The 25,969-nt window shown below is 35.3% G+C and overlaps 2 protein-coding genes across 2 annotated transcripts in view; both read right to left on the bottom strand.

Moving 5' to 3' along the window:
- The window catches only part of LOC111044551 (regulator of G-protein signaling loco), an 86,637-nt gene extending 68,697 nt beyond the window's left edge, over window positions 1–17,940 (bottom strand). Inside the window, exons 1-2 of the mRNA XM_039427102.1 lie at window positions 16,746–17,940; window positions 14,001–14,957 (exon numbers count right to left, since the gene is read on the bottom strand). Of these exons, the coding sequence (XP_039283036.1) occupies window positions 14,001–14,957; window positions 16,746–17,441 (1,653 nt within the window). The 5' untranslated portion in view covers window positions 17,442–17,940. The remainder of the gene's footprint in view (window positions 1–14,000; window positions 14,958–16,745) is intronic.
- Window positions 17,941–19,430: 1,490 nt separating this feature from the next.
- On the bottom strand, window positions 19,431–25,599 carry LOC120350959 (2,3-bisphosphoglycerate-dependent phosphoglycerate mutase-like). The gene is made up of 3 exons (XM_039426438.1): window positions 25,360–25,599; window positions 23,170–23,428; window positions 19,431–19,979 (listed from the first exon to the last, which is right to left on the bottom strand). The coding sequence occupies exons 1-3, from the start codon at window positions 25,543–25,545 to the stop codon at window positions 19,873–19,875; spliced, it is 552 nt and encodes a 183-aa protein (XP_039282372.1). The 5' UTR covers window positions 25,546–25,599; the 3' UTR covers window positions 19,431–19,872.
- Between the last annotated feature and the right edge of the window lie 370 nt (window positions 25,600–25,969).

Raw genomic sequence — 25,969 nt, 5'->3', positions numbered from 1 at the left:
GAAACGGGGCGTAGTCGTAGTCATTGTCAAAGTCATGTTTGAATTAAATTTCAAAAAACTAGAACATTAAACACAAAATAAAATAAAGAAAAAATAGTGTAAAGTTGCAGCTATTTTGAATTATTTAGAAATGTTTAATTTCGTCAAGGAAAAACGTTTCCAATTACAGAAATGAGAAAATAAAAACTGCGACTACTGTTATAAAAACTGCGACTACGCCCCATTTTGGAAAGCCAATTTTCTGACTCCAGCTGTTTAAAGTCCAGAACTTAGCTAAATTCCGAGCTCGGAAGCCGGCCCTAAATAATTATTATCAAACAGAATTCCTAATTAAATGCTGTAAATCATCCCGAAGACTTCTGCTACTGCAAATATTGACAACAGGGTCAACAGAAATTTGATTAGAATTTCGTTTAATGATAATTATTTATTAATTAGCATTTGAAGAGATGCAATTTCTCATTAATTTCCATCTGTAGAAACATTAATTAAATGAAGCATTGAAGGGCCGGTTCCCGAGCTCGGGATGCTTGATTTCTATCTAGTCTATTTTCTAGTCTATTAGCTTAGTACTAGACTTTAATTCTGGAGTCAGAAAATTGCTTGATGACATGTGAAACTTTTTTATAACTCTGTGCGCTATACTCGAGTTTTTTATGACGTCCGAATTGGTATAAATTGGTATTCCAATTTGGAAGTTATAAAAATTGGAGTATTAATGTTTGGGGAAACTACTGTACTTCAAGAGAACGGGATATTTTCTTTCCAGCTTTCACCATCTCACGGGAGGACATAATTACTGCAGAGTTTAAAAACCAAAACATATATGCATGAACCATTACCATCATGATGGTAATGCATTAAAAATGTGACTGTATCGAAGAATTACATTTATTAATTATTGTATCAGCGACCATTTATTATTCATTATGCTATAATTATATTTTGTTTTATGATTTGCAGTTGATCCAGCAGTAACAAATATTTATGTAAATGTTTTGAAGCATTTAAAATAAAGTTTGATTTGAATTAAATATTATATCAGAATGAAAGTAAATACATTGGGCACGTTCCTCTAATTCAATAATTCCCAAATAAAGGACTACCTCTTGAATTTTCAGAAAAACAACAGTAGACTACTTATATGAAGTAAATTGAAAGATGAAGTATGATAACCAAGAAAATTGGACAGTTTAAGAGTAATAAATTCGGAAAACAGTAACATTAGTTTACAGGAATATAAACCAATAGGGGTTTAGAGAAAAATTAGGAGGCCTATCCTCTACAGAAACAGCTAAGAGAAGTATATATAGTATTTTTGTTCTGTATATTAGGGCTATATTCAATGAATATTGCGGTTTTTCGAATTTAAATCAAGATCACATTATACAAGATTAATATTAAACTATAAAACATTTCTTAATTGCCTTGTACTATTGAACAGTTTATCTTATAATTATAAGAACATGCAGGAGTCATATACGCTTAAAGCGTAAGTGATCAATGAAATGTTTTGAAAAGGAATAATAGTTGAAATAGAATATTTCAAATAGTTGATTGAACTAGTTGATGTTGAATGAAAGAGCAACCCAGCCCAACCCAGTTGGGCACAGAATATCAACGAACTAGTTGAGGTTGAATCCAACCCAGTTGGAACACAGAATATCAACGAACTAGTTGAGGTTGAATGAAAGACCTTGAATCCAACCCAGTTGGAACACAGAATATCAAAGAACTAGATGAGATTGAATGAAAGAGGTTGAATCCAACCCAGTTGGAACACAGAATATCAACGAGCTACCTGAGATTGAATGAAAGAGGTTGAATCCAGCCCAGTTGGAACACAGAATATCAACAGATAGTTGAAGATGACAGTTGATTGATGATAATGTTGATTATTTCAGAAGCTCATCAACTAATCAGCATTTTTCGTTAATAATGACGCCACTTGAACGTCATATATAATTTTTTCTATACTCTCACTAAATTGAGCTTCAATACAAAAATCTATCTGAAATTACGCTTCAATTGAATTAGTTAACCTAGTTATATTAAAAGAAACAATAAATTGTACGTTTCGAAACTGATAAGAGTTGGACTACAAGAAAAAATTATGATTGATGAGAAAATTTTAGAAAATTAATCTTTCATGCTCTCGAATAACTGTAATCTTAAGCAGTGTCCACACTGAACAAATGTTCGACATACATGTTTGTTGAGGAGCTCAGGGACAAACATTTTAAAAAGTTTGTCAAACAAAAAATTATTGTTTTTCCAAACATTTTCAGGGTTGACAGCTGTAAAACATAAAACCTGTTCTTCCCACTTACAAATATTTTGTTTGGTGACGCGTCCACGGGCAAACATTGTTTGTCAAACATAATAAATTTGCCCAAACTTTTTCAACAAACATGTTTGTCGAACATTTGTTCAGTGTGGACACGGCTTTATTGAAAAATAAACTTCTATATTACATAAAATGAATACACTCTTAAAAGAAACATTAAATGCCCGAAATGTGGTTCACATCTCACATGTTACCGACGTGTTATTTTGTTAGTTATACCCTTGAATTGGAATTTATTATTTCTAAATTGATCAATGATTCTCAAAGATCCCTAAGAAAATTGGGAAATACAACTAACACTGTATTTACAAATCCATTCAACGGCGTAAATATCTAAATTACAACAACATATTTTACAATACGGTTTAGTTGCAGAAAACACTCTTTATTAACGAGTGTGGTGCAATATTCTCGAGTTTCTATAAAGGACACATAAATTTATGAATAGAAAAATTAATACTCAAGATCAAAAGGTCAAGATCATTAATTTAAAAGTTTCATTCAAAATTGCGGTGAACCAATAAAATAAAGACAATTTTATTTTACTTGAACAATTTCATTGTTTTCAATACGGCATGAGGAAAAGCATTTGTAACGGAATCTCAGTGTTGGTCGAAATACAGAAGTGGAACACCGTAAACAGGTAAATCCCATCTCGTAAACTAATGCAATGACGCAAAACTATAGCGGCTGCTTCATAATAAGACGTTCAAAGAACACGGGAGTGAAATTGAATTCTAGGTGGAAGATTCAGGTAGAAAGTATCCTCACTGATAAAAACAGAAATCACATTTTTATTTCTCTCTCTGATGGAAAGATTTGAAATAATAAATTCCAGTGACTGATAATAAAACTTCCGTTACACTGGGGAAACACTTCAACGGTATTCCGAATTTAAGATTAAATTAGTTTTCAGCATTGATGTGAAACATCCATGAAATTTGATACGGTATACAATCTTCTTCTTACAAGTAAATACATTCATCTCTCATTATCATCCGCCTGATTACCCTCGCACAATCCGAGAGTTCATGAGGGCATCACCCTCAGCAAAAGAAAGAAAGAAATACGAACAGAGAATTGGAACATACAACTTGAGGTTCAAATTGAGGTTTCATTTGGGAAACATAAAATATATTATAGGTAAACAGAACCTTTAGCTGAATAGAGCACACATCAAAATCTTCATTTTCGGTTCAATAACATTTGAAATATACAAAGGTAAACAAAATCTTTAGCATGAGCTGAGTAGAGCACACATTAAAATCTCATCCATTTTAGGTTCAATAACATTCAAAGTTCATCAGTTTAAAATATCTCGAGCATCAAACATGGAAGTTCAAGTCAATTTTACAATGAATAGCCAGATGAAAATTGAAAAATTGATAAAATTTTACATCATGGTTTTGACTAAGTGCATTGAATCACGATCAACTGCCATTAGGTTGGCAATCTTCTATTTGCACAGACCATTTTTGAATTCTCCACTCACGATTGGCCGCAAATTCGTTCGCTCGAAGCACGGCAATCATCTCGATAGCATCTCAACTCAACGTCAATATTGCAAAGGTTACAGGTCACTTCGTGACTTGCTCCAGAAACACGGCTACTGTTCCCAACTAACTTTCAACATTTCAACTCTATTAAATATGAATGAAATGAGCGAAACTTTTTGAATTTGTAAGTAAAATTGAAGTTGTGGAACTCATTGGCTCTACTGATTTTCAACATTTCAATTTTATAAAAAATGAATGAGTAAATCTCATGGGATTTTGAATTTGTACAGATAAAGTTGTGGGACTCTGAAGTTCAATTTTATTAAAAAGGTGAATAGATGAAAATCATGGGCATTGAATTTGTACAATAATGAAGTTGTGGAACAGATTTTGTATCTCCCATTTTTTGTTAATTTTTTCTTCATTGCTCTATTTGAGGTTAAATTATTTTTCTATCATTATAATTTGTATTTTTTCAGTGGTTCATTTATTGTTTATTTTATGTTAGAAGCCTCTCGCTGATGACAAAACATGCATGAAGAACATGAGTGAGTGTGTCCATGCATGTTCATCATGCAAGTTCTACCGTTGGTGGCCGGCCTAAAAAGGTAGATTTGTGAAGAAACTCATTGGCATTGGAGTGTTAGATAGTTAATAAGAAGTGAACAAGGTTCAAAAGGCAGCAGGTTTGAGAATAAAATTGAAAATACCAAACTTCAATAATAGCCTACATAATTTTTTATTGATTTTAAAAAAATAAAGTGTTTCCTTACTTGAGTTAAAAAAAAAATGAGAATTTCCTTACATTAAAAAAATGAGAATTCAGGATTATTCTACAGAATAATTATTTCTCCAAGTTACATTATCATTTTTCAAAAATGGAATTGAATTTCAATTTTTAATTGATAATAAACTAATGAGGAAAATAATTAATGATAAGAGCTGTTCTATTTCAAGGACCTATAGTGATAAATTTCAACTGTAACAGTGATTAAGAAGCAAACCGTATTAATTTAAATAATGTAATATTGAATATCTATTAAATATCTATCTGTTGTTTCAAAACAAACAATGAATTAGATGTCAAATGAAAACTGACTCAATAATTCATTTTATCTGAATTTTAATGATGTATTAATTTATCCATATTTTACTTTTTCGAAAATTTTTCAGCGCCGAGAGAGTGTACAACTCTTGATTGTTGAACATTCCAAAGTTAGGTTATTATTTTATTTTATTTATTGTTTCATTCTAGACTTTCTATTTTATTTATAGCCGGAACTTGTGGGTTAATAATATTGATTAACTGCAGCTCGGCTATAGTGAGGTCCACGTTATAATGGCAGTATTTGATTAACTGCTGCTATCCTTGTCTATCATTCGACACAGCAGATAGTGCTATCTTTTTCTAGCTACTCAATGTTGCCAGATCGTTTTTCAACAATGTAGAAATATATTTAAAGAACAAAATATTTAAACTAAATTATGAAAATTTATTATTTAATCATTGGAAAATATATTTGCTTGACAAATAATAAAATATAAACGATTATTCTCAACAAGAATTAACAGTAAAATATAGGGGATCGAGCTTCGCTCTGGAGTACAAGAGCATAAAAAATTTATTACGAAAGAATAATTATAATAACATTCATACAGAAATATTCTATCTAATCACAGTAAATTGAGATTAATTCCCAAAGGAATGCAAAAATTTCCCTCACAAAGGCCCAGTTGCACAAAAGCCGGTTAAATTTTAATCCTGATCAACTTCACGTGAACCAAATCAGAGAAGACCATTTCAAAAAGATGGATCAACTGGAATTAATCCGGATTGAAAATAACCCGGCTTTTTTGCAACCGGCACCAAGTACCTGATTGAATGATTACAAAAGTTCAACAGCTGAGTCATAATTTTCACACAGTCCCACACATGAACTCGCTCACTCACTTCCATCACCAACAGACGACCAAATAATTATTATCAGATGTTTTCCCAAGGATGAATAATAATTATCCTTTTAATGTCCTTCAGCGAGTTTTTCCAGGGATGAAACCTAGTGCAATCGAATCTTTATAATTATAAACCTACTATGTTCTGAATTTCGTGAGAATCGTTAGAGCCGTTTTCGAGATCCGGTGCAATACAAACATCTAAACATATAAACAGAAGTTGCTCGTTTAATAGTATAGGATACTAATATCACTATCAGCTATCCTCTATAGAAGGCAGTGGCAAGGCAGGAAGTCGGCAACACTGTTCTCATTATATTGACGCTGATCCTGATGTACCCGCACATGATTATGAATAGATTTTCTTCAATTCAATTTAAATCCTGATAAGCTTCCTATTCCTATCCTTCTTCACTGCCATTATAACGTGGATCTCACTATTGTGAGTAGTCAAATTACACATATCAATAACTAGTAGTTCTGTGAACAGTAGACCTCACGCAGTATTCTCATCCACAAGTACCTGATTGAAACTATAGACCTTATGGAAATACAGCAATAGACTGGCTTCTCCACACATCTGTGTAATCACTTGTCGACTGATGTATGATGAAAAATTCTATAGTCTGATTTTTACTCTAGTATTGGCGTATGAAGGAGGCTCCTTTTTCCTTTTATATTATCCTTGAAATGCAAAATTTCCAAAAACCTCGTATAAAAGTCGACGCGCAATTAAAAAAGGAACATACCTGTCAAATTTCATGAAAATCTATTACCGCGTTTCGCCGTAAATGCGCAACATATAAACATTTAAACATTAAGAGAAATGCCAAACCGTCGACTTGAATCTTAGACCTCACTTCGCTCGGTCAAATACCATTCATATATATTTTAATCCCTCTAGCTTTGAGGGAGAGCTTGAACCCAGTTTGGAAAAGTCGGAATCATCAGCTCTACTTCTTTATAGAAACTTTACAGTTAAAATAATATTGCATACATAAATTTTCTATCTAATCACAGTAAATTGAGATTAATTCCCAAAGGAATGCAAAAATTTCCCTCACAAAGGCCCAGTTGCACAAAAGCCGGTTAAATTTTAATCCTGATCAACTTCACGTGAACCAAATCAGAGAAGACCATTTCAAAAAGATGGATCAACTGGAATTAATCCGGATTGAAAATAACCCGGCTTTTTTGCAACCGGCACCAAGTACCTGATTGAATGATTACAAAAGTTCAACAGCTGAGTCATAATTTTCACACAGTCCCACACACATGAACTCGCTCACTCACTTCCATCACCAACAGACGACGAAATAATTATTATCAGATGTTTTCCCAAGGATGAATAATAATTATCCTTTTAATGTCCTTCAGCGAGTTTTTCCAGGGATGAAACCTAGTGCAATCGAATCTTTATAATTATAAACCTACTATGTTCTGAATTTCGTAAGAATCGTTAGAGCCGTTTTCGAGATCCGGTGCAATACAAACATCTAAACATATAAACAGAAGTTGCTCGTTTAATAGTATAGGATACTAATATCACTATCAGCTATCCTCTATAGAAGGCAGTGGCAAGGCAGGAGGTCGGCAACACTGTTCTCATTATATTGACGCTGATCCTGATGTACCCGCACATGATTATGAATAGATTTTTTCAATTCAATTTAAATCCTGATAAGCTTCCTATTCCTATCCTTCTTCACTGCCATTATAACGTGGATCTCACTATTGTGAGTTTAGTCAAATTACACATCTCAATAACTAGTAGTTCTGTGAACAGTAGACCTCACGCAGTATTCTCATCCACAAGTACCTGATTGAAACTATAGACCTTATGGAAATACAGCAATAGACTGGCTTCTCCACACATCTGTGTAATCACTTGTCGACTGATTTATGATGAAAAATTCTATAGTCTGATTTTTACTCTAGTATTGGCGTATGAAGGAGGCTCCTTTTTCCTTTTATATTATCCTTGAAATGCAACTTTTCCAAAAACCTTGTATATACGTCGACGCGCAATTAAAAAAGGAATACCTGTCAAATTTCATGAAAATCTATTACCGCGTTTCGCCGTAAATGCGCAACATATAAACATTTAAACATTAAGAGAAATGCCAAACCGTCGACTTGAATCTTAGACCTCACTTCGCTCGGTCAAATACCATTCATATATATTTTAATCCCTCTAGCTTTGAGGGAGAGCTTGAACCCAGTTTGGAAAAGTCGGAATCATCAGCTCTACTTCTTTATAGAAACTTTACAGTTAAAATAATATTGCATACATAAATTTTCTATTACCTTGAAAATGTTGTTGAAGTGAGCACCGCACACCATAACATATTCGTACACTAAGGAGGGCATGAAATCGTAACAAACTTGCGCACATCAATGTAGAGATGAATAATAACATTTAGTAGAACTCAACACAGAGTATATAACTGAACATCCCTGGATCCATTTAACAGATAAAGACCATGATGAAGGGAGACCGAATAGGCGAAGATATCTAGAGATGAAGAATAGAACTGAATACATAATAAATAACTGAATACATTTAATAGATGAGGACCACGAGGAATGGAGACCGATTCGAAGAAGACTTGTGGAGCTGAAGAACAGAATTCAATAGAACTAAATACAGAATAAATAAATGAATTCAATCAACTTATATGGAGACCGATTCGAAGAAGAAATGTAGAGTTGAATAATAGTATTTAATACAACTGAATACAGAATAAATAACTGAATACACTATTTTAATAGATGAGGACCACGAGGAATGGAGACCGAATCATAGAAGAAATGTAGAAATGAAGAACAGCATTTAATAGAGCTAAATACAGAATAAATAACTGGATACATTTAATAGATAAGAACCACGAGAAATGGAGAGAGAGGCTGTACCGACCAATCCATCACAGCACTTAAAAACGTAAGTTTCAAGCAAACGATACACTGACTGACCGACAGATGACCTGCGACCTGCATTACCATTTGCAAACCCCTCCTCCTCCTTCACCTCCTCCTCCTCCCACTCACTCACCCCCATCTTCCCCTCTCTTCTTAATTGCTCCACCATCTTCATTCACACCCACTAGCCACGAAAATATTATAGAACTGACGTTTTCAGAACACTTACAAAGTTCGTATTTTCTCGCTGTTGAAGTTTTAGACGTCTGAACACAAACTCTCAATTAATCCAAGGACATATTAATCGGCTCATTTCAGAGAATGTGGCTGTCTCCTCAATTAACGAGGTTGGGAGTAAGAGGAACGACTGAAGCTTTTAAAATTTGCTGGTATTGGCACCTAATTATAATTCTTTTCAATTTGTATTGGTTTCCATTTTATTAAAATTATTAACTTGGGATTACATAATTAAGGCTGTGCAAAGGCTAAAAATAAACTTTCTACTGGTGATATTTTTCAAAGTTTTTCGATTTCTATACTATCAAGCTATCAAAATGAAAACAATTTCTCAGGAAACATTTTTTTCTGATCATTACTTTTTGAGATATAAGCGACCAAAGTTTAAATTTTTGGGACAGAACATTTCAAATTCGGTAAGAGATAAATCCATGATATTTGGAGAATAAATATACTATCCAAATATATTTGCATATTGTATATATTTGGATCCAAATATATTTGGATATTTGCATGGTATTGTTGTTTGAATAAAACAAAAATGTTCTGAAAATATCAATTTTTGAGAATGTTATTCAATTTACCAAAATTAACTCAACTGAAAATTATGTTTGGTAAATTGAATAACTTTATCAAAAATTGATATTATCAGAACATTTATGTTTCATATTTAACAATACCATGAAGAATTTATCCTCTGAATCTCATGGATTCATCTCTTACCGAATTCGAAATGTTCTGTCCCAAAGATTTAAAATTTAGGCGCTCATATCTTGGAAGTCGTTAGTTCATGTCAGAGGCCCTGAAATTGATCAGTTGCGACCTGAAAACTCTGACACCAGACCTAATATTTTTCAAAAATTTTTGAAAAATATTACCAGTAGAAAGTTTATTTTTAGCCTTTTCACAGCCTTAAGCCATGAGGGACCTTCACACAAGGGACTCCCGATGAACATGAATCATTATGAATTTAGTTGTTTGCTTAGGACAATTATTATTAGTATGAATTATAGTCTATTATGAACGAAGTTCAAGTACCCACTACTCAATCATGGCAGCAAACTACGATGCATAGAAGAAGAAGGTAAAGGTCACGGGCATGTTTGGACTAAGCATTTCTAATATCACCTTATTTTCAATCATATAATTTACTGTTTGTTTTATGTGAAATTTCATTTTTACTGTATGGTTTGCTAATGGGAGTTTGGAAAATCATTTGATGGATCTCTTTTCCAAATTAGCATAGTTCTCCTTAATTAACCCCTTAATTAACCTTTTTTATCAGAAACAGTTTTCCACCAATATCTTAAAAATTCTCAACTTGTAAGAAATATAACTATTTTACCAAAAAATGTAGACTACCGGGATACAGATAAAAAGGACCTAGCGATTAAATTTCAAAATTGGTAGTGAAGTGTAATGAAAGCTCAATTCAAATGTTTAGTTTCTATTGTTTTTCAGAGTATTCACAAATTTTAAGATTTATTCAGTTTGATATATACTAAAATACTGAGGTATGAATGTCTATACAGGGTGTTTGAAAAAGAATTCCCTAGTTTAGGTATAAATTAAATGTTCAAATTGATAAGAAACTACATCAACAAATTACATACAATGAAAGAGAGAACCTTCAAGTTTTGTTTAACATCAGTGAACTTTAACATGGGATCCATTTGTTGCCCTGCACACGTCGAGATGATGTTCAAGCTCTCGCCATGTCAACCTATGCCAACATCAAGTGTTATCCCAACCGCCGTGACGATTCTTTCCCTTAAATTTTTTATATATCAGATTTATTCACTGTACACAACATTTTTTATGTGTCCCCAAAAGAAAAAGTCCAGAAGGGTTAAGTCCGGGCTTCGTGATGCAAGAAATTCGACCACCTCTCCCTACCAACCTTCCCGGAAAGCAAACTCAACTGAGGGAACTGTTCCCTGGCGCGGTCTCAAGGTCAAGCAGGTCTGCTAACTGTAGGGGGACAAAACTTAGATAGTTGCTGAATCAAACACCACAAACTAGAATAGTGTATTTCACTTTTTACAGATTCTGACATATTGAAAATAGGGAGTTCTTTTTCAAACACTCTGTAGATTGATAGTTTATTTGACGGCTAGGATAGCCGAGTTGCACCCTTCAGTCTGCTTGTGCTACCTGGTCGCGGGTTCGAATCCCGCCGAATCGCATCGATTCGGCATGGACATTTGATCATCTCATGAATCACTCTCGCACTTCCCATTACCCGCGCACAAGCAAAAAGTTCATGTGGGCATCATCCGCAATAACAAACAGATATTACTGAATTTGTAATTTATCTATCGATTGATTTATAATTATCGAAATTTTACACTTCTCACCCAATTATTCTACTATCCTATAAAATTTACTAAGTCAAAGTTTGTGAAAACCTCAAGGCAATGTTGAACAATGTTTTTTAATAATGATCAATTCATTCGATAAAAAATGTATTTCTCTTTTCTACGAGCAACCACTTGTCTGAGGATTTTTTTAACAGTTGTATGATTCAAGGTATAGAAGAAATAAATTGTTCAAATATCGTAGTTTTTTCAGCCACAACGTACTAGATAACAATAACAGTAAAACGCTGTGGAGTTGATGAGAATTCGATTACGAACTTTTATATTAATGAATGACAAGTTTTATTGTTGTGTTCTAAACTACACTCTGAATAAAAGAAGTTGAGACTTGTATGAAAAATCCATGTTGTCAAATGTGCGAAATTCTATTTTTCCACGCAAGCCCTATAAATTGAAGTAAATTCGTATGGCTTTTCATGGTGGGGAGTCCCTTACGGGAAGGTCTCACCTCGCCACAATATATCATTGAACAGTCAATGAGCCTTACGATTGTCATACTTTAGCAGTGACCGACAGTTTAACGTGCCCATCCTATAATACCGGAGTGACCTGGTGAAAAACGTTTGATGATGAGCTGGTTTGAGCCCAGGATCTCTATAGTCCGTACAAAATTACTTCTGACTTGGAGGAATATGCGGCGCAGAGAAATGGAGGGAGATCAGCCAATTACAGTGATTAATAGAGTCATAGGTAGAAGCGCAGTTGCCAATTTGTCAGTCGTCTGTCTGCTTTCAGACAGGAAACTTCGCATGTGTAGCATGAGCACATGAACAGTCACTAAAACGCTGGCCGCTTCAAAACGGCAACATCGCGCCTCTGTATACCTCCCGCTGTATGCTTTCTCTGCTTCGCATGTCCATCCCAAGTAAGAAGTAATTTTGTACAGAGTATAGGCTGCTACGCAAGCTCTCTATCCACTAGACCACGGGTCACTCCATTCAAGCCATATGACTGGATAAATTAGAGCAGTTAAATTAGCTGGATAAATTGGATAAATTATGACTGGATAAATATTATTTATTTTTTCATTATTATGAATGAGATAAATTACAACTCTGCATCGAATGTTGAAAATTGAAAATTTACCCATCATATGGGCTTTTATGACAAAATAGAATTTCGCACAACATTTCGGCAACATTGATATTTTATCGAAGTCTCATTTTGTTCTATTCAGAGTATAATTGTTTCTCAACAGAATAAAACCACATGTTGAATTGATAAGAGCGTGGTTTTATATGGCCTCCCCCTCTGGGGTGGAGCCACAGATGTCGCCCGAGTCTTTCGTCTCCAGAAGAAGGCCCTGAGGATTCTTTGTGGGACTGGTAGATTAGCCCACTGTCGCCCGCTCTTTATCAAAGAGAGGATCCTCACCGTCTTCTCCCTCGATGTTCTTCATACCCTTTGCAGAACACATGCAAACGTGGGGTTGCTCGTAACCCGACAGAGCTTCCACCCGTATGAGACTAGGGGTAGACTCAGGCTGGATTTACCCTACCAGAGGCTGAGCAGAACTCGGACTGGTCTGGCTCATATGTCTATCAGCCTCTATTAACAGGCTGCTTCTGTTGGCCAGGGATCTGCCTGCTGTGCGGTTTCGAGGGGCTCTGAGGATCACCCTCTGTACTCACTCCGTGAGTTCTGATATGTTGGAGAGCAGTGTGCTGAGTGCCTATTTTCTTATTTGATTTCTGCCTTAGGGCAGCTGTTTTTCTTTTACTTTTTTGACGTGTCCCAGTGGGCTTCACTTTAGTGATCCCTTTTATGGACCTAATTAATTAAATACTAAATACTAAATAAGGTCTGCTAGCACTGCCTTCTTCGTAGGTTCGAATCCCGCCGATATCATGGACGTTTTTTTGATCATCTCATCAATTCAAATCGGGTTGGGTAGCCAGAGTAGACACGGAACTGTTGGTGTTCGAATGCAGTGTACACAGATTATAAATAAATTAATTGGTAATTGACTTGATTCAATTTCTTTTATTTTATAAAAGATTTAACATCTTTAATAGTCCATTGAATTCATTTGTCCATGTTAAATCTGTTATAAAATAAAAGAAACTGAATCCAGTTAATTATCAATTAATTTATTCATAAAGCTCCACCCCCACCGGTCAGTACTTTTAGTATGTTGTTCAAGGTATTCGCACACCGATGCGTACAAATTCGTTGCGGAATTTTCAAGAATTCAGACTGCGGTTTCCAAACGAAGTTTTCGTTGCGAAATATTGGGGCACGCACACTGGGAAGCGAAATAATCGCAATGTGGAGCGCGGGAATATTCGAGTTGACTCAAGTTGTTTACCAGGCAGACGAAACTAGTGTAGTTCCAGAACTCGCCACACATTTTGCAACACGAAAAAGCGCAGCAAATGCTGAATGTAGCAAAAGCTGCGAATTATTCGCAAGGGAATATTTCGCAACGCATTGGTTTGCGCCAGCACATACACCGCAATGGTATTAAATTTCCGCACGGCAAGTTCTGCAAATAGAATTCGCACCGTAACAAAACTTTCGCGTTGGTGTGCGCCTGGTATAATCTCTATACATTGCATTCGAACACCAACATTTCCGTGCCTACTCATGCAATTCACCCTTGCACAAGCAATAAGAAGAAATACTGCATTTAAATGGAGAGATAGAGGAAATATAAGAAAAGCTACTCACCAGTCGCTCGGTGGTAGCAGTCGACTCGAAACAGTCGGACACAAAACTCCTGAGTTCCTGGAGACTTCCCCAATGCTGCTGCGTCCTGGCGAGACTGGAGGGACTACTCTCAGCCGCCTCCTCTCCCACCTTCAGGTCCTCGAGGCTCTGCGAGGTTGGCGGCGGTGCCACATTGAACACCTTCGGGCTGAGCTTGTTGTAGAGACTGGACACACTCATGTCGTCTGTGGAGTGGACTTGGTGAGGACTCTTGGCACCACTGCTCACACTCATGTTCTCCTCTCTGGCGACGCCGGCACAATCCGAATTGCTCGAACTGAGCGGTGACCGACTGCGGTTGCTCGCCGAATGTGCGTCAGGCATGGCACGAACAGCCAGCCGCTCCTCACAATCCCCAATCTGCTGAATGTGCAGTCTCTGGTTCTGCACGTCCACCACCAGTATCCTGTCTAACTGGTTGCCACAGTCATCCCGGAACCCTATGCCCGAGTCACTGTTACTAGTAGTCGTTGTCGAGTCATTACTAGGCTGCGGCGAATCGGCCATCACTGGTTCATCCACTACATCGTTGCCACTCTCGTAATAACTCCTCACGGCCGCCACCACCCCATCCGAATTCACCGGAAACTGACGACAGTGTCCTGTCACCGCATCCACCTCGCAATCTATCTTGAACAGTTGCGCTTTCTGCTGATGGTCTGCATGCAACCTCGAATCAATTACAAAAACATGACACGAGTTGGATGGATCCTCACTGGCTGACGTGGTCACCACACCGAAGTGACGTCGGTCTTCGTCAGAGCTGACGCCACAGAAGGCTACTCTGTCGGCCGGGTAGACAGCTAGCACCTGGCCAGCTGGGTTCGTCAGCCGCAAACTCCTTGTCAGCACCGCCATAAGCACTGCTGTGTGCGAACGCTTCTCTGCTCGCAGTCTCTTTATGCATCCTCTAACGATCTGAACAAATAAAACATCACGTTATATTCACCATTCATTCACGTTTATTTCAAAGTTTGGAATTTTATAATTAATTGTAATTCATTCAATTTAATTTAGAAGTATTTTTTAATTTAAAAATGATTTTTGTGTGTTTTGAATTGTAAATTGTAAATCAAAGAATGTTCAGTGACACATAACCTAGCTACATTTGGACTGTTGTACAAATTAGAATTGGAACCGTTTTGGGCTTATTAGCCTGTGGTACTTTTCTGTAAGTTGTGAAATACTGAATGATTAAATAAATAAATAAAAAATAGTAGCAGACCGATAACAAAAAGGATAAAAAACATTTAATTTTCTGGGCGTAAATTTTGGGCAGTTTCATTCTACAAATTTCCTACAGCTACTTATTTCTTCGGTCGATAATTGCAGTAGCAGAAGTCCTTAGATCTATTTATGTAGCTTTCATTGATCATTTTAAATAAACACAGTTAATTCTTCAACTGGAGACATGTTCCAATTCAATTCAATTTATTCATAACACACAAAAATACAATGAGAAAATAACAATATACAAAACAAAAAAAAATAATTACAATGTAACACAATAAAAATCAGACAGAATTTCAAAAAAATGATGTGACGTTTCATTTCATTTTTTTCTACATCACAAGGATGAGGGGCAAGTCAAGGAAGCGAATGATACCTTGCCAAGTATGGTTTGCCATGTACTTGGCAGTGCAAAAAGTGTCTCAGAAAAATGAAATAAGGTGGGTATCATGGGCAGGGCTGTGGGAAGGTATGATAGGATGTGAAGAAATGATCCAGGTATAAAATCTTTCAATTGCTAGCCTATATTTCAAATGAAAATGAAACTCCATATTAATACTGTATTTAATTTTAATGGAAGAAGATTACGTTCAGATAAAAATGATCACGAACATGAATAATTCAATTTTATTGTTTCAGGAATACGGATTCACCAAAATCAATAAGTGGACTATAATTTATGTCAATTATAATTTATATTTATATGCTTAAGACATGTTCAGGCGTCTTTGAGAATTTCTCTATCAAGCTGCCTCCCGGTGTGAAGCAGGTGAATGAGGCCGCCTTAAAGGGAACCGCCAGGAAGCTGCTGTGTGACAAAGCATATTACACTGTGAATGAATTATTTATGGGTGATTATTTGAATTTTTACTGGAAGCGGTCACTGGACCGCTGCCATCTGAATAATTGTGAATTGACTGAATTAATAATTGTCTGAATTATTACGTGTATTTATAACGCCGTCTATCTCCAGACAGTGTGGGTAACACTAGACAAATTGAAGATGTGTATCAGATATTTCATTCGTGTGTTTTTGTGATGAAAGTTATTATTTTTGTTGTTTTTTAGCTTTAAGAGAATTTTATTGAGTTATATTAAAGCATTTTCATGGGATGTGTAATATTTCTTAGGCTTGTAATTACAGTGAAATATATTAGCCTAGTTTTTCTATTATATTCCTCTGTAGGCTATTTTGTTTTTTTTTTCTTTACCCTAATAAATTGCAACTACTATTCTATTCTAAATTTGATTAGGTATATTTTAGTCATTTAACTGGTGACTAATGCCCAGTTCACACCTTGGATCAGTCGCTGGCCCAGCCTGGTAACATTGGTGGCAAACCACCCATCCATACACTGGCGCTGGTCGTCATTGGGTCATAATGTAGGTGTGGCATTACACTGTATGTATTTTTAAACTAAGAGTAACCTACTAAAAAAAAATTAACTTATAGTCAACTTGATGTACACATAATACCTGCAATCTTGATCCAGGCGGAATTTTCCGAGGCATCTCAATTGTTCCCAAATATCCCACAACAGCTTCTAAGATTTCGTGTTCTTCAACTTCAGCTTCTGGCAGTCGACTGGCGGATCTTGGGGGCCATTCGACATAGAGGCGTGGTAGAGGAGGAGGTAGATGAGGTACTTTCCACTGAGGACTTTCGGGTCCTTTGGAGGCTTTGGCCGTTGAGGCAACTGGTGAGGCAAGATCCAAGGCGGCTGGTTCCACAAACATAGCACCGGAGCGCAAATCTCGCACCACTTTGGCGGCCCTTCCTTGCTGTGTGCCGTTTGTTCTTGCATTCTGAACATTGCTCCTCAACTTGTGAGGATACTTTGGTTTTTGTCTAGCGGTAACTAAAACATCGTCATCTGAACTATCTGAATAGTAACTCTCGGCTATTTGAAGTTTGAGTACTCCAGACGAAGATGCTATGAGACGAACAACATCGTCATGAAGTACTTTACTGACACTTTTTCCGCCTACTGCGACTAAGTAATCGCCAGCTCGAAGACCAGCACTTTCTGCCGGACTTCCGGGTACAATGCAGCTAAGTATACATGGCTGTTGTCCAGATATGGTGAAACCAAACCCATTGTCTCCTCTACTAACTTCAACTGTTCTAACCCCATAATTGGGGCGCTTTTTACGTCTACGAACAGGATGCATAATTCAAACAATACAATCAACTGTCCAACAAAAATATCATGTCAATGCTATTTACAAGTATCATAATAAACTAACCTAATAACACATAATACTAAGTTAGAAACTCAACACTGAATCGTAAACACAAATTATTGGGAACAAAATAAACGTTTTATGAAGCTATAAATGTCTAAAAATGAAATTCAATATTTATAAATGAGTGAGAACTTGATAAGTAAGACACTTTGAAGATATAATAAAGTTACTACACAATATAGTTGATTTCCGTGTCACATAGTGGACAACTAAACTTTACATCTGTCACGAATAGTTCCACATTAGTTTAATAGTTTACGAGTTTTTAAATATTAAAGTGCACTCTCTAATCACTTTACAATATCATTTAATAAACATGAGTTGATTATATTAGAAGAAAATGAGTAACTTTTGTTTACAGAAACATCACAAACTGTCATATCTGAAAAGTTTTACACACACACTCACACAGATATACAACGTAAATTCTTGGGAGTGTGTGTGTGTACTCTTGATTGTTAAACATTCCAAAGTTAGGTTATTATTTTTCTTCTTCACTGTTGCATTCCAAACTTTCTATTGAATGTTGAAAATGTTCAATAAATTGAAGTATTTAACAAATTGGTAGAAAAATTTGTGTAAAAAGTTAAAAACTAGAAAATATAATTCAATCAAGTTCGTAATTTCAGGTATTATCTTTATATAACTTGGAAGGGCTTACTGAAGAAAATGGAATCATACAGTATTAAAAAAAATATATATATATATTTGGTAAATTACATATAATCTCTAATAATTATTCCCCTAAAAATATATACATAAAAAAAATTGAGAAGTATCACTTGATAAAGAAATTTATACAGTTGTCACACTGGCTCTCAAGTGGATCGCGGCAAACTGGTGTTAATTTGAATATAACAACAGTCCAAACTCAGCACCTTTTCATGGTTATTGACAAGGTTTATAAAAACTTCCTACAGACCTTAGTCCTTGAATGTGGTAAAATTAAATGTTAATAAAATTATATATTATTTTTCGATTGAACTTGGATGTCTTTTTTCCCTTTTCCTCGTTACCCAATTTAATTCTTATGGATTAGAAACTTTATTATAGACCTACATGACAATAAAGGCAAACCCACACAGCACCAAAGACAAAACGGACGTACGGTGATATTCATAAACAGACGAGGGAAAATCTGTCTCCTGGTTGTGTCCTGTTGTTTGAATTTTACAACCCACACAAAAGATAATATGTCTGTCTGCCTATTATGTCTTTTGAAATCTGCATGCAGTCGTAACAGAATTAACAGATGTGGATTCTATATTAATTTTAGAATGGTTCACAATAATTATTGATACGGTAGTGATTGGAAAAAATCTGAAGAAGGGTACAGTACCGTAGAATTAAGTCTGTTATGTAAAGGTAGATATTATCATAATTCACCCTACTGCAGACAGAAATGGCAATAAAGAAAACAGACATTATAAAAATATTTGTTTTTCAGATCATTATTTTCCATTAGGTACCGTACTTTTCATAATAATAGGTATCATAGTTCTCAAAGAGACATGTTGAATAAAATATAAATTTGCACAGGACTTGCCAATACATTAAATTTTACTTCTGATTTATAATACACTGTACTATATAGTACAAGGTAGGCCAGGTACTATATTGCCAGGTACAGTATTCGTTTCAAATAATATTGTCAGGTACAAAATAATAATTGTTTGATTCTTATGATGCTTAGTTGCAGAGAGTTCTAATTGATTAACAATACACAAACCTTCAATTACGGTAATTAAATTATAATTCGCAAAATATGCTTTTGAGTTTTTATGGATCCACCAGAATACATTTTTCAACAGAAAATTAATAATCTCATTTTTGTTGAATTTAACTTAGAGATATTGCAAATTTTATAGTACCAATATTATGTTGAAAGGGAACTACGAATAAAACAGGCGAAAAACTGTAGTTATTTTTTGTATTTTATTTCATTCATAAATAATATTAAAGTCAAAAAAATTAGATACTGCACGGTACCTATAGTGAATATTAATACCTAACATTTTAATAACAAACTCCGTTTACCATAATAGAGAATTCTAAAAACCATGAATATTTTGAAATAATACTGTTAGTATTTCACCATATTTAGGTCTAATTTACATATTAATTAATTATTATCTATAACATGATGAAAATTTTGTAAATGTACGGTACCTAACAATACCGTCAAAAATATCATTGAGGCCTATTGAATCAGTCTTTCCTCAAACTAATACTACTGGCGAACGTTTTGAAAAAATATATTTCAAAAATTGTAATATCTTAGTCTTGGTTAATTTGTTTCTATTTCGATCTGGTTATAGAAGCTGTTCTCTTGATGGATAACTCGAGTTTATCTTGATCACCAAGAAACGTTTTGGTTTAGAGGTTTCAGCTCTGAATTGAACTCGTATATGAATGGAATCGCTGTAGGTACATTTATGTTAGTTATTTCTGAATCGGAAATACCTGAAAAATGAAACAGATTAACATTTTTAATTCTGTAAACATGAATAATATCTGACTTAGTTGATGGTAACAAAATTTGATTGCAATAACCACCGTTAACTTAATATCCTGCATACGAATTAATCTTCTTCAAAGAAAATTGATTTCTTAAGAATGTATGACATCATTTTCATAATGGTACCGTATTACAAAAACAAAAAGTTCATGATGAAACATATAAGTTACCTTTTCTATTTTCTACAATAGAGAAGATATTATATATTCAATATAGATATTCTATTTTCTACAATAGAGAATAGAATAGAAAAAATGCTTTATAATTCAAGTTAACACAACGCAATATATACAAACAGACATTTGTGGCTTGATTAGACAATCGCCAGCCGGAACATGTTTATTCAATAATCAATTATTATAGAAATTACTAGTATCCTTTCTATACTTCTTTATAGAAACCAAATTACAGTGTATTTATATTGAATTTGTTTATCTTGTTTATTATGAAAATGAGCGCTCGAAACTTGTGTTTATATAAAGAAGTATAAGGAGGGTAGGCTCACTAGTTAATACTAGTTAGTAGTTCTGTGAACAGTAGAACTCGCGCTCAGTGAGTACTGTAAAATCTGACAAAGCATTTATTGGAACGGTTCCACTTGTTACTCGTTCTGCTACTACGTAGACATCATGTCGTCATTTTGTCCGTCTGCGCTGATCAGTGACATCACACTCACGGTTCTTGCCACTGCTTTAATCAAGTTGGTTTTCTATACTTTTAGTCGTGTTATTTTGTCGTTTCAATTTTAATATTTGTACTATTCGATTTTTTGGAATTTATTTTGTCTTTAGGCATCTTACTTTCTAGATATTTGTTGCTTTTTCACCATACGTTTGTAAACGTGTTGCTTACGTTTCTAACACATCCGGCATGTTCCTTTTTTCAACAAGCATTTTGCTGTCTTCTGTCTTTTGCAATGGTTCCTAGTCGAGAGTGCATTTACACTTTCGGTCTAAACCTTTTATCCATATTCATCGGACCTACGAAACGTTTTTAAAAGTGAATTATTCTTCAAATTAATTCGTTTGTTCTATTCTTCAATTGTGATTCAATTATTCATCAATTGCTTCGCATATCTGCTCTGATAAACTTTGTCAAGATTGCAACCTCGTGTGGGCGTCTATCGCTATTTATTTGATCTACGGAACGTTTTAAAGTGTGAATTACTTCTGCAAATTAATTAATTTAACGATTGGCTTCACCTCTTGAAACTCAAACTTTCAAGTTCATCATCTTTACCGTTTGGAAATCATTCTAAAAATTCAACAACTTGAAGGTCGGATTATTCGTTTGGAATTCTACTTGCTCCTGTTCTCATTTCCACTGGGGGATTTGCCTGCTGTGGTGGACGCTTCCATGTTTGTCATCGCATGGCCAGATCACATCATCGCTTGCTGATGTCCTGTTCCTGTGGGTATTGCGGAGTCATTGCCTGTCTGCCTGGCTGCATCTCCTCTTCAAAATTTTATTCAGGTTACATAAATCGTTCTATTCAATTTTCATTTACTTATGTATTACTTAACTGTTTTGTTGATGTCTATCTTGACATTCAATTCACTGAGGCCACCGACGCCTATTAATTAATTGGATTTGACAGCTACCCTTGGCTTTACAAGTGATTTACTAAGGCCACTGACGCCTATTAATCGTTCTAATTGATGTCTATCTTGACATTCAATTCATTGAAGGCCCATGTCGCCTGTATTTAAACTGGACAATCTTTACATTGTATTTAATAGCTACCCTTAGCTCTTAAGTGATTTACTAAGGCTACTGATGCCTATTTATCGTTTTATTGATGTCTATCTTGACATTCAATTCACTAAGGCCACCGACGCCTATTAATTCATTGGATTTAACAGCTACCCTGGCTTTACAAGTGATTACTAAGGCCACTGACGCCTATTTATCGTTCTATTGATGTCTATCTTGACATCAATTCACTGAGGCAACGACGCCTATTAATCGTTCTAATTGATGTCTATCTTGACATTCATTCATTGAAGGCCCATGTCGCTGTATTTAACCTGGACAATCTTTACATTGTATTTAATAGCTACCTTAGCTCTTAAGTGTCAATCTAAGGCCACTGACGCCTATTTATCGTTCTATTGATGTCTATCTTGACATTCAATTCACTGAGGCCACCGACGCCTATTAATTCATTGGATTTGACAGCTACCCTTGGCTTTACAAGTGATTTACTAAGGCCACTGACACCTATTAATTGTTCTAATTGATGTCTATCTTGACATTCAATTCATTGAAGGCCCATGTCGCCTGTATTTAACCTGGACAATCTTTACATTGTATTTAATAGCTACCCTTAGCTCTTAAGTGATTACTAAGGCTACTGACACCTATTTATCGTTCTATTGATGTCTATCTTGACATTCAAACTCCAGGCACAGATGTGGATCAAGAGGCTGAGTTGAGGGTGGCCGGGCGCCAGACGCCCTAGAGGCAGTTTAGCGTCCCCTCTCTTAGCGGAAGGACCTACAAAAAGACCAAGAGTGGAACTCACGTAGGTCACGAGTTTGTGGGTGGAGAGACCAAACCTCACCACTGCTCAAAGAAGGGCAGCCATTTAGGCAAAACTTCTTGGGAGAGATGATGCTTTTGGCCCTGCGACGTTTCGGAGGGGCGAAAAGAAAAAACCCAAGAGACCAGAGATGGGTGAAACTCCAGGCACAAATATGTGCGTCAAGAGGCTGAGTCAAGGCGCCCTAGAGGCAACTTGGCCTCCCCTTCCTCAGCGGAAGGACCTTCAAAGAAGGCCAGGAGTGGAACTCACGTAGGTCACGAGGACTAATCAGTCTGAAGAGACTGCCAAGTATATCACACTGGATTGCGACAAGCAACCAGATGATGAATGGAATGTTAGTATAGGGAAAAACTCCTGGTTCTTGTAAAGGACACAGGTATTGGTTTGCCTAACTAACGTACTACTTGGGAACACAATAAGCTTCGGTTGACGTGTGGGGTTCTTTGAACCTTTGGATCCTTGAATCCGCCCCTTCAAAAATGATAATAATCATCTCATTAAAACATCCTACACTCTACTCGCTTAAATAAATTTATTAATTCACCAGCACAAACAATATGTAAAAGTTCTGAATGAAATATAAATTATACCTTCAATGTGTTTTATCAGACTTCTCAATACTGTGCCGTGTGATACAATCAGGACATTCTTGCCGCTCAAAATACAAGGAGCAATTGTTGCCCTCCAGTAAGGAACAACTCTTTCCATAGTGGTTTTTAGCGATTCAACTTCAGGAACATGGATGTCATCTCCGAACTTTTTGAAATAGTCTGCAATCACATCGTAACAGAAGTGATCCTTGGACATTGGAGGTGGAAGAATGTCAAAACTTCTCCTCCAAAGTTGTACCTGTTTACAAGAGTGAAAGTAAATATTGTCATTTTTACTTGGGCCTAGTAGAAAGAAAAATATGACTTCTAAAAAAAACTTCTATTAATTAAGAATTTCAATAGTTGATGGAAATCATCAATAAATTAATAAATTCCAAGTTTTCTAATAGATTATGCAGCGATTGAATGAGATTTCCTTCATATGACTGGTAGTTCAATCTCTCCATGCAATTATAAAACTCCAAGATTGATCAGCTTTAGAAATACCTTAATATATGGAATTGATTCTTATCGAAACCTTATTAATTTGATTGTCAGGAGAGCTAGCTTTTAAATTTGTAGCTAAGAAACTTATAGCTTATTTTGTCTTATGAACAAAAATTGAATTTCCTGTCATAAAATAGTTCTTGTTTGCTGAGGGTGATGTCCACATGAGCTCTAGGCTTGTGCTTGCGTGGGTAATGAAGTGGATGATAATGAGAGATGAATGAACCTATAGTTTTAGTTGGGTTCCGAACCACCGGGAAGCAATTTTACAACTCTCATATTCAGAGGAGTTGGCTCAAACGGTCATCCTTCCAACGGCAGTACCAGAAGAATGCTTTTTAACACTTATCTAAGCGATATAGGAAGCTTATCAGAGCGACCACTGAGTCAAATCATGTATCACAAGTTGGCTTGACTTCTAGTAAGTTTATTTATTCATACATTGAAGCATAAATTACAGTAGCGCAATGAATTAAATATTTTCTTAAAATGTATTTTGATTAATATTTTCTTAAATAAGATGGAGTTGAAAACTGAACTAGTTGTTTTAATTTGTATTTTTAATCTATTATTTTATTAAAAAAAGGGTACAGTACTAGGTATAATTTTATTTTATAAATAGAAATTAATATTGATTGTTTTAATGCGGGGATTGTCAATTTGATGAAGCTACTGAATATTTTTATTTTTTGTTTATTAATATAAATATATTTATTTGACAGAAACGGTAGGTGATATTTATAATTACTAAATTTATTTTTAAAGAAGAATGCTTCAAGGATAGAGTAATTAGGACTTTGCTTTCCTGTAGACAATGCATAATCATGATTATACAATACAAGCCGTCAGGCTCACTTCGCTCGCCATATCCGTCTAGCCAGGGGGCTCCGCCCCTGGACCCCCGACTGGATCGTCCAAGAATGAGATCAGCAGGCTCGCTTCGCTCGCCAGCATTTTTCATTTGAGCATTTTTATCATATGTTAGAACAATCCAGTCGGGGGTCCAGACTAAACGTCTGGCTAAACGGATATGGCGAGCGAAGCGAGCCTGACGGCTAGTAATATAATATTCCCAGGATTGAAGTAGCAGTGCCCAATCAATTTTTCCGCGATAAATGCATTTAAATCTTCAACTTGGTGCCAACCTAACAAAGTCAACTCAACTTAATGCCAACCTGACAAAATTATTATTTAGTTGCCAGTTAACAACTGTTTCGAAGAGGTACTCTATCTAGATTATAGTTCTATAGTAACATATGATATGGAAATTTCAATTATAATTAAGAGATTGGGAGAAGAAGAATATACATGCTAAAAGACGAACTTTAAACCCTTAAAAACAACCCTTAGAGTTAAAATATTGCCAAAAGATTTCTTAGCCTCTAAAGGCCAACTGAACATACCTACCAAATTTGAACGTTTTTGGTCCGGTAGATTTTTAGTTATGCGAGTGAGTGAGTGAGTGAGTGAGTGAGTGAGTGAGTCAGTCAGTGAGTGAGTGCCATTTCGCTTTTTTATATATAGATACAATTATTTATATTAGAAGATTAATTGTGCATATGAAAAGGGATAGAATAAGAAATATAGTCCACTTAACAGTGAATAAAAATACTTGGAATAATCACCTATTGGAACTTGTTTTTTCCAACAGAAATTTGAAATACAGTATGGAAATAGAATAACCTGTTTATATCCATATTGCTCCACAGCTTTTTCCTTATTCATGCCCGTCAGATGACCGTAATGTCGCTCATTCAGTTGCCAAGCCTTTTCAATCGGGATTTGCTTCTGATCAAGCTCGTCAAGTATTGCTTTGGCGGAGCACACAGCTCGGCTAAGCAGAGAGGTGAATACAACATCAAATTTCATACCTGTCTCTACTAGCAATCTTGCCGCTTCAATTGCATCCTTGTGTCCTGAGAAAATCAGAATAATTCAAGCAATAACATTAAATGGGTTTCTATTGAAAAACATTACTTTAGAGGGAGAATTCATCTTGAAGAAAAATAATTCGGTAAATATTATAAGATCAACAAAACAACGATGCACTAAAATTATACAATTGTTACAGTTATCATTAATGCAAAGGCTAAATATAAACTTTCTACTGGTGATATTTCCCAAACTTTTCGATTTGTATACTTTATCAAGCTATCAAAATGAAAAAGTTTTCTCAGGAAAACATTTTTTTCGAATCATTACCGTACTTTTTGAGATATGAGCGCCTATAGTTTAAATTTTTGGGACAGAGCATTTCAAATTCAGTAAGAGATAAATTCATGATATTTAGAAA

This window comes from Nilaparvata lugens, chromosome 4, assembly GCF_014356525.2.
Source record: "Nilaparvata lugens isolate BPH chromosome 4, ASM1435652v1, whole genome shotgun sequence".
Classification (NCBI taxonomy): Eukaryota; Metazoa; Arthropoda; class Insecta; order Hemiptera; family Delphacidae; genus Nilaparvata; species Nilaparvata lugens.
The sequence above is the reverse complement of the archived record's forward strand: the minus strand, read 5'-3'. Positions and strand labels throughout refer to the sequence as shown.

What these genes read in the sequence shown, in the direction of transcription:
- LOC120350959 (XM_039426438.1), bottom strand. Translation starts at nt 25,545, where the DNA reads ATGAAATTTGATGTTGTATTCACCTCTCTGCTTAGCCGAGCTGTGTGC. An exon ending in AGCAATATGGATATAAACAG is followed by an intron (nt 23,429 to 25,359) that starts GTTATTCTATTT and finishes TCTTGTAAACAG; the next exon opens with GTACAACTTTGGAGGAGAAG. An exon ending in TCTGATAAAACACATTGAAG is followed by an intron (nt 19,980 to 23,169) that starts GTATAATTTATA and finishes TTCATTTTTCAG; the next exon opens with GTATTTCCGATTCAGAAATA.